Source organism: Chaetura pelagica, unplaced genomic scaffold, assembly GCF_000747805.2.
Source record: "Chaetura pelagica isolate M959 unplaced genomic scaffold, ChaPel_1.0 scaffold32, whole genome shotgun sequence".
NCBI classification, from domain to species: domain Eukaryota; kingdom Metazoa; phylum Chordata; class Aves; order Apodiformes; family Apodidae; genus Chaetura; species Chaetura pelagica.
Window position 1 is genome coordinate 1,298,990 of NW_009952368.1, and position 9,240 is coordinate 1,308,229.

Genomic DNA, 9,240 nt, shown 5'->3' on the forward strand with positions numbered 1-9,240 from the left:
TTCAAACACAACCCAACATTTGGGCTAATCCAGGAAAGAGAAAGTGAAGGTAATAAATAAATCCCTCAGGGAGAACAGGCTGTGTTCACAGCATCCACAACTAGCACATGCTAAAGGGCCCTGGCAAGATCATCACTCAATGACAGTGTGAACAGGAAGGACAAAGGCCCCTACTAAAACTCCTATCACAGAATCATACTGGCTCGAAAGGACCTTGAAAATCATCAAGTCCAACCATAATCTAAATTCTTGTTTTCCATACCTTTCACCAGCTTGGTAGCTCTCCTCTGGACACCCTCTAGCAACTCAACATCCTTCTTATAGTGAGGATCACATGCCATTAGCAGCACAAAAGTGCAAGTTTCCTCGGGGATACCTTCAGACAAGCAGCACCCCTTCAAAGGGAAGTAGAGCAAACCAACCTGGTTTTGGTTCCACTTCAGATCTGGAACTAGCACAAAGCCATTGGAAGGATCTCGGTTTTCATGGATGATTCGATCGGCCTCAGCTTTCTTCTCCAGGATGTTATACACCCACTGAAAGAGAAATATATGACTTATGTGAAATATATTAACCAGCAGAGGAAAGAAAACACCTCAGGCACATTTAGCCCAAGATCATGGATTAGTGCATATTCCCTGCAACTACTTGACTTTAGGATGATCAAATAATTTCATGGCTGGTAACAGTTGTAGTTAATTATCCATTAACCACTGCAGTGACAAACTCCAAGCTGTTAGGAGCACTTCAGTGAAAAGATGCCCCCCTTTTTACCTCGCAGGCTGCACCATAACCTTTACAACTCAGTCTGGGAAGGGAGCTTAGGGGATTTTTTTTCCCCCATTCAAAAAAGAGGGAACAGATTCCTTGCAAGCCTGAGGCTGGACACAGCTCTGGCTGCTGATACCCAGCACTCAATGGGTTAATCTGAAAGGACTGTGATTTCTTGGGCAATTTCTTGGTTTTCTGGCTGACTAGAAACCAATTTCCTTCCTTTTCTCTTTTCTACCTAAAGCTTCAGGCTCCAGACTGCCTGTGATCCCTGCTCTGGCTATCCCCCCATGCTCCTCTTTCCAAGCAAAGCAACATCCAGAGCAGAGTTTTGGCTACAAATTGGAAGAGATCAGGGATAAGTGACAGAGTAAGACCAGCAGAAACCATCTTTGCTTTCCTGGCTCCCAACCTGACCTCAACCATCTTTCTTTTCGCCTCCAAAATGCACTTCATGCTCTGGCTTTAGTCCAGCTCAAGTACCAGCCTGCCGAGGCACTCCCAAGCAGAGCCCTTAGAAGATAAGACAAGGCAGTAGAAAATAGCATTTGGAAGCTGAAAACATTTCAAAACCTCATTTTCCCCATCAAGTTTAGGTCTGAAACCTTTTGGTTGCCCCAGGTGAGTAGGGAAGGTGCAGCCAGTCCTGCAGACACACTGACCAAGCTGGGACCAGACACTCAAGATAAAAAGAGCTCCTTCTGGGGAGCTCTGTCAAGGGTTTAATTAATCTTATCAAAACTTAGGATCATTGTGAGCTGACCTGAATATATCCTTAGTGAGAAACCAACCTCTCCTCTCTTGATCTGGGGATTTTCTCTTAAATTTCTGGTCTGTTCTTCCTAGCAACGATGTCCTAGAGGAGATTAGATTCTCAAAGCTATTTTGGAAAGCATAGCACAGGATCACTGTGCTCTGTGACCCTGGCACAAAAGCAGGGCAGGAAGCTCAGCAGGAAATGAAAGTTTGCCCTTTAGGGGTTTGTTTTTTTGGGTTGTTTTTTTTTCTTCTCTGTGCTTGCTCTTTCCACAAGAGCCCAACTGAGGAAATTCCTCAACTCAAGAAGCTGAATTTTCAACCCTAGGCTACCTCATGTGACAGGCAGGTCATCAGCTGATGGCCCTTGCTGTTTCCAGCACAAGCCCAGTGAGGATAACACATGTCCAGAGACTGGCACCACAATCAAACTGTTATACTGAAAGCATCTGTGCTTTGCATCCTCCAGCAGCAAACAGAGAGGCCTCTGTAGTCCCAGTATATCTGTTCCCCTTCACATTGTCCTTTCCACTCATCAAAACCAGTTAGATCAGGACAAGGAGCAGAATTATCAAATCACAGAGGTCAGGGACTGACTGTGTTGACCATGATTTCTCAGCAGATGCTACTGATGGTCTCCAGGAATATGTTTCCACGTACAGAAACTCAGCAAGAATGTGGTGGAAGAGGCAGAGGGCAAAAGCTCAAGCCATTTCTGAAGGCAGCTGCTACAGGAAACTAAACAGCCTTCAGAGCAGGTTGCGGCCTGGTGGAAACATGCTCTTGTTTTTCTCCAGCTGCACGGGGTTGGCTCCCACAGGCTTGTGTTCCTTTCTAAAGAGGAAAGACAGGGAGAGGAATGGTCAAAAAGGATGTAAAATGGGAAAAAAGGCCATTGCTGCTGCCTGGGGCAAGGAGGACACAGCTTCACCATGTGGAATATGGACTGAAGGGCTAAATGGCAGAAGAGCTGCAGGCAAAGCCTGAGGAGTGAGTTGTGATGCAGGAATCCAAGAGTGATCTGTGCCTTCCCCATTCCACAACTCCCAGAAGACTCCTAAAAAGCCCGACTGCACCAACGCCCAGGGAGCCACCCTTGGAAAGGAGGAGGAACATCCCAGCACAGAAAGTCTCCAGAAGCCTTGAGAAAGGCCACTCCAGCTATACCTCCAAGGCAAATTATTTTCCACCAAGATGGAGAAGAATGATCCAGAACAATGGGGACACCAAGGAGAAAGAGTTTAGCATGGCTGAGCTTACCCCACAGGCCAGACAGCCTCAAGAAACCCTGAAAACTCAACTCTTCTGCCTCCAACCTGAGCTTTGGAGGAGGTACCCAATAGCCCAGCATGTTGAAGGAGACCAAAGAGGTCCATCAAGCAGTGGAACCCAAACCTGGATGCTGAAGCTCTGGGACTGGATGAAGGGCAGTGTTATGTCCTTGTAATCCTCCCAGGTTTCACGGATGAGGTGCACTTCTTGGCGGAGGTACTTCTGGAGATGTTTCTCTGTGGCAGGATACACCACTGTGGTTTTTATCTCTAGAAACAAAACATGTTTGCTAAGTTACCATCCCAGACAAAAGCCAAAATTCTTCACATCCCAATAAATCTGTTTTCCCTTCCAATAAATGCCACATTAGCTCATTTTTAAGACTCTGAAACAGCAGGGTGGTACAGAAGAGACATGAAAAACAAACACATGCTGTAACAGCTCAGGCTGCTTTTCTCCAGGAAGAAGCCAACAACGTGCTCAGGGCCTGTCTTTACAGTTCAGGTGGAGGAGTTTGCCCCCACTCTGTCTCTTTCAGGCCTATCAGCAACACAGAGCTGGGGCTCCCAGGGAAGAGTTTCTTTGCAGTCATCAACTGGGTGAAGCAACTCTGAGGGCAAAAAATCTTTCCCAAGTGAGCACCCAGTGACTTGCTCCAGACACAAGGGCAGATGAAAACTTTGCTGCCTGATTTCTGCAGCTCTAAACAGGACATGAACATGGCCCTTGACAGCAGTAAAACACTCAGACAAGATTCCTCTTTGTCCAGGATGAGGGATTCAAAACCTGCCACGACTCCAAGGGCACAGGCAGCACCTCTGCCTTCCCAGCTAACACGGAGCTGCTGTTTCAGGAAGGAGAAAAAAGCTCCATGAGGGCTGGACCCTGAGATCAGCCACAGTCACAAAAATCACAGGCTGCACTCACCAGGGACTGAACAGTCATGCTTTGTGCTCTATATACATATATATGCTAGCCAGACACATGATGTAAATCTCTATTTGTTCCTGAAGCCAGAATATAGGGTGGGGTTTTGGGTGGGTTTTTTTAGTTTTCTGCTTTATCTTTTTTTTTAAGGCTGGTGCTGCACAAGCCAGTGACTGCTTTTTCATTTTGTGTCAAACCCATGAATGAAATCCACAGGAAAATGCTGGTAAGATGAAATATGAACATACAAACCACAAGGGCAGCCTGGTTCCATTCCCAACATACACATGTTCAAACAAGGTTGTTTTCCAGGACTCGACAAACACTTCTAGTGGGATGATGTAAGGGAAAAGAGAAGAGAGAAAAGAGGAGCGGCAAAGAAGGGGAGAGGAAAGGAAGGGGAAGAAGAAGGGGAAGAAGAAAGGGAAGAAGGGGAAGAAGAAAGGGAAAAAGGGGAAGAAGAAAGGGAAGACAAGGCTGTAGCTCCTCTGCTTTGAAAGACCAGCAAAGCACAGGGGAGAAAACAAAAAGACAAGAGATAAGTAAACAATGTTCAGCCTCAGGCTGGAAACTTCCACAATGTAATTTTCTCCTCCAAAACAGGAGCAGAAAAAAATCCTCCGTGCTGGGGGCAGTGATATCTGTGGTGTGTGACCTGGTTGGGCTGCACCCTTCATGTGGCTTCTCCAGCACCTCCCCAGTTTCTGTGGGGAGCACTGCTCATGGTGGGGAGAACCATTTCAGATCCTGTAAAACCCACCGTGAGCTCAGAGAAATCCTGCCCATGCAGCTCTTTGTTTAGCAGATGTTTAGAAGAGGAGAGGAGGGCAGAAAGGCTGTGGCTCCCTAATGATTCTTTCCCTTCTAGAGGTCTCATCAACCCTGAAACGCCCCAGCAATGCTAATTAGCATCCACCATTCCAGCCAGAGAAGCTGTGAGAAGAGCTCAGAGCCTGACTGTTTTCAGGAGCCCATTCATGGGATGCAAAGTCCCATCTAGACTTGGGCTCAGCCCCAGGAAACATCCATGGGGAGACCAGGCTCACCATGGAGTCTCTTCCATCACCGGCCATGCTCGTACTCTATTTTAAAAGCTACCCTGCTTCTGGCAGGCTCCACAGGCATGAAAGCATCACGTATGCTGTGGGACAGCCAAAACCTCCCTGGAAAGGGGAGTAAGGAACCACTGAACAAGTGACATGGGATTTTCAGCTGGCTGAAGGGTGACAGATTGTCTCCACAGGGTGTCTGAGTCACATCGGCCAGCATGTTCCTGAATGCCAGTCCAGGGAGGCCATAAAATGCCTGTGGTTTATTCTGGAAGTCAGGACTGGCTGTCAGTTAACTGGAGGTTATGAAAAAGGAGGCTTAATTGAAGGAACCTGATGAGCAGGAGGCAGAGAACAACCGATCGGACGCTCCCCCAGGGCATCTGAGGGGATCCACCACAGCCTTGTTTTTCTGCCCTGAAAAGCAAAGTTGGATTGACCAGAAGAAAACTTCTCCCCCCTCCTGCTAAACACAAGAGCAAAAAACCAACCCAAGAAACAAAAACCAAAACCCCAGCTCAGTTTGGGGAACTGATGGAAAAAAGGGCTGAAGGCAGCTGTCACCAGGAGAATAGGACACATCACCCCCTGCTCCCTACATGTTGCAGGAGGTGGAGAGCTCACCACTCCCACCCCACTCTGCAACATCCGAACTTCGGTTTTGTTTAAAATAGATTTAAACCTGCCAGGGAGCCAAGAGAAGCAGGCAGGGCTGGAACAACCTGTTTCCACCTTTGGGCAGGAGTGCTTTTTCCTCCCTTTGCTAGAAGGAACAGACCTTTGGTCTGACCTATGGTATGAAGACAGGCTGAGGGAGCTGGGGCTGTTCAGCCTGGAGAAGAGAAGGCTCCAGGGAGACCTTAGAGCACCTTCCAGCACCTGAAGGGGCTCCAGGAAAGCTGGGGAGGGGCTTTTCACCAGTGAGGGCAGTGACAGGACAAGGGATAATAGTTTTAACCTGAAAGAGGGGAGATTGAGGTTGGGCATCAGGAAGAAATTCTTCACCATGAGGGTAGGAAGGCACTGGAACAGGTTGCCCAGAGAGGTTGTGGCTGCCCCCTCCCTGAAGGTGTTGAAGGGCAGGTTGGATGAGGCTTGTGCAGCCTGGGGTGGTGGGAGGTGTCCCTGCTCATGGCAGGGAGGTTGGAACCTGATGATCTTTAAGGTCCCTCCCAACCTCAACCATTCCATGATTCTATGATCAACTCAACCATGGGATGCAGGAAGGTACCAAAACCAGGAAACAGGCAGAGCAAGTTGCCTTTGCAGTCTTGCAAGTTTTCTTTACCTCTCTGAGCTCCTTCCTGCTGTGTACAGATCTCTGCTGGCTTCCCATCATCAGGTAGCTCCTTTGATGCAGCCCTAACTAAACACAATGATGCACAACCTTATCCTTCCCCTGCTGTATTAGTTTATTTTGTTTCATGACCATCATTGTGCAGTGGAACACTGAATTTAATCCTCCCCTGACCAAGCAGGACCACAGCTTTGCCTGGGACATCCTGGGCTCTCATTACTGAGTGACCTAAAGCACAAAAGGATGAAGCCTGAAGGAGCTGACACCACCTCCAAGGCCAGAACATGTCAGGGCAGCCACACAACAGTGCCAGGGGCTGCTGACCCCTTCTTCCCCACAGACCTGGAACTGCCACAGCAAAGAGGGAACTTGCAGGTCACTAACCCAAAAACCCGGAGCAAAGCCCAGTGCCACCTCCCACCATCCCCAGACCAGCCCTCCTCTTCGACCCCATGTGCTCCTGCCACCTCAGCCTCTAGCCTTTTATTTGGGTGGGAATGTGAAGTTTTCTTCACTGGGCAAGACCTACAGGCAGGAGGAGCATGGAAACGCTGGGAGACAAACCAGACTTCCCAGAGCAGCTCCTGCAAGTTTCTCCAGCTCCTGACTGCCCAATATCAGACTCCTTTTGGGCTGGGGAAGGCAGGGACATATAGAACTGCCTGCATGACTGAATACTTCCACACTCTCCCATTTATCCTGCAATTTCTCCACCTTATGTTGGAGAGATGGAGCAAGAGCATAGAATCATAGACTCATAGAATCATCAAGGTTGGAAAAGACCTTCAAGATCAAAGTCCAACCATCTGCCCTATAACCCCCAACCTGTAGCACTGCCAGGGGTGGTCATGGCCCAAGTGCAGGACCCAACAATTGGCCATTTCTGCTTTTCAAGTTTCTTTTCCAGAAGAGAAAGTGGAGTAGTTACTACATGAGGGCCTAAGGTTCTCCTTATTGGTACACAAAATTTAATTTAATAACTAGTTTCATCAGTTGCTAGATTCTCTTCCCTGCTACAAAAGCATCCCTTGCTCTCCCTGAAAAGGAGAGTCCTGGAGCTGGGGTTTTCCCCACCAGCACCTCACACTTTTAGGCATGAGCTGCCTCTTAAATCCATGCAACCTCCAACAACTGGTGACACCACCTGCCTGCCTCTGCTGCGGGCCAGGCAGGATGGCAGGGCACCCTCTCTGACACTACCAGTCTCACTCACAGATTTCCTTCTCCTCACTCAGGTGGTTTTGTTTTGCCTTTCCCATAAACCCTGACAGTTATCAAGCTCTGAAACACCCTGGGGGAATTCCTCTGTGAGCTGGGACTTTCTGGAGGAAGTCCTTAATGCCAAAGTTTTAACTTTTCTCCAAAACACTTTCACGGTGTCACAATAACTGGGCACAAACCTGCAAGTACCAGGAGATAAAACCCTGCATCCTTCTAACCCTGCCAGCAAGAGGCTGAGACAGGCCCTGTGCAAGAGCTTGCTGGGTCTCCACATCATCATTTGATGTTCAGGAATTCTTCAGAAGCCTGGACATTCTCTGCAGCCTCACAGGAAATTCCTCCTCCGTTTCTGGTTTATGAGGTGCATTCCTCCTGGTGACTCCTGCATTCGTCCTGGTGACTCCCTCCTTAGGCCATGACTCAGCTCCAAATGGCAATTTCCTCCCCCTCCTGATGTGCACAAACCACTTCCTCTGCTGCCAGCCCAGCTGCCTGGCAGCAGCTCACATAAGATGCCCACAAAAACACCTACTTGGCTCAGAATTGCTTGGAAGGAAGACTGCTTTTGCAAAACCTGCCTTTTAACAGCTATTTTTTAAGTAATCAAAAAGACAAACTTCAGAAGGAAGCCCAGGGCTTCTTCCCCATTCAGCCCTGCCAGAGGAAAGGCACCAACACTCACCTGGAAGCACAGCATCTTTGGTCCAGCCACACATAAGCAGTGTGTCTCTATGGGGCAGAGCGACCGATCAGGGGACACACTGAACAGAAACAACCCAAAACCAGAAGGTGGGAAGACCCAAATTCACCTGTTTTTTCCTCCAGCCTCTCAGAAAGAGCACAACCTGGCACAGCAGAGACTGAGCCTGGTGACCCTTTAACAGCCTTTTCACCCCATTGAGGGTTTTTGCACCTGGCACGAATCTTAAATTAAATTAAAAAATGTTGCTAGGGGCGAACTCTGGAGTTATTCAGAGCTGCAGCAAAGAGACGCAAGGAAGTGAAAGCCAGCACGGCCGGCAGAGGCCTAAGGGATTTTAGTCTTGCAATGCCACCTTGTGGGAATGGCTGCAAATCGCTGCTGGTGCCCAAGCAGGAGTATTTCCAGCCCAGGAAGTGATCTCTCAGATCTTCCCAGGCGGGGCAGCTGCCACCGAACTGTGGTTGTCACACCGACACCTCCCATTTCCAGCCCTCGAACGGACAAGAGGAGCTTTGCACAACTCACCAGGTTCTTCCTCCTACACCACGGAGCTAAAAGAGGAGCATTTTCAGGGAAGCACATCAGACACCCCAAAAGTTGACTTCAGGACCGCAAGAGCTTCTCACTTCATGCTACTGCTCTGATTAACTTTGACTCTGTTAAACCTGTTTGGCTGTTGTGGTGTTTGTGCAAGTGTCAACACGTAACTAATTGCTGCACTTGTAGAATTTAAACATGCACCAGCCTTAAACTGATGTGCCCAGCCTGCCAAAAATCCATCCTGCAGAACAACAGGCACCCACCCACTGCTCTCCCTGCTTCAGGGAGCTCTGCAGCTCTCAGCCAAACCCCAGGTTGGTGGAGTCATGTCCAGTAGCAGCATTTGTCTGTTGTGTCTCTGCCTGTGGCTCCAGCCGCCCCCCCGGGACCCCTGCTCACCACTCAGCTCCAGGGGAGGGTACAGGTGGTATGTGCTGTAAATGTCATTGCTCATCTGCAGCTCCAGCTTCGTGTGCTTCTTCAGCAGGTCCAATACCTTCTCCTCCTGGAAAGGAGTCTTTTCCAGGATGACTACAGCATCTGTGCCCTCTCCAGAGGCGCTGGTTGCCTGGAATGAGAACAGATAAAGCTGTCAGCAATCTCCAGCACTGGCCGGAGAAAACCTGAATGCCTTCACCCAGCAACCACAGCAGACACCTTGCAGCCCCTCCTAGTCCAGCCACTCATCCAAAAATAAAGGCACG

At 48.9% G+C, this 9,240-nt stretch overlaps 1 protein-coding gene across 1 annotated transcript in view; it reads right to left on the reverse strand.

The window, feature by feature from the left end:
• Positions 1–9,240, reverse strand: part of DCPS (decapping enzyme, scavenger) — a 15,946-nt gene that overhangs the window by 4,519 nt on the left and 2,187 nt on the right. Inside the window, exons 2-4 of the mRNA XM_010008101.1 lie at positions 8,936–9,104; positions 2,923–3,068; positions 423–536 (exon numbers count right to left, since the gene is read on the reverse strand). Coding sequence (XP_010006403.1) covers positions 423–536; positions 2,923–3,068; positions 8,936–9,104 — 429 coding nt within the window. The remainder of the gene's footprint in view (positions 1–422; positions 537–2,922; positions 3,069–8,935; positions 9,105–9,240) is intronic.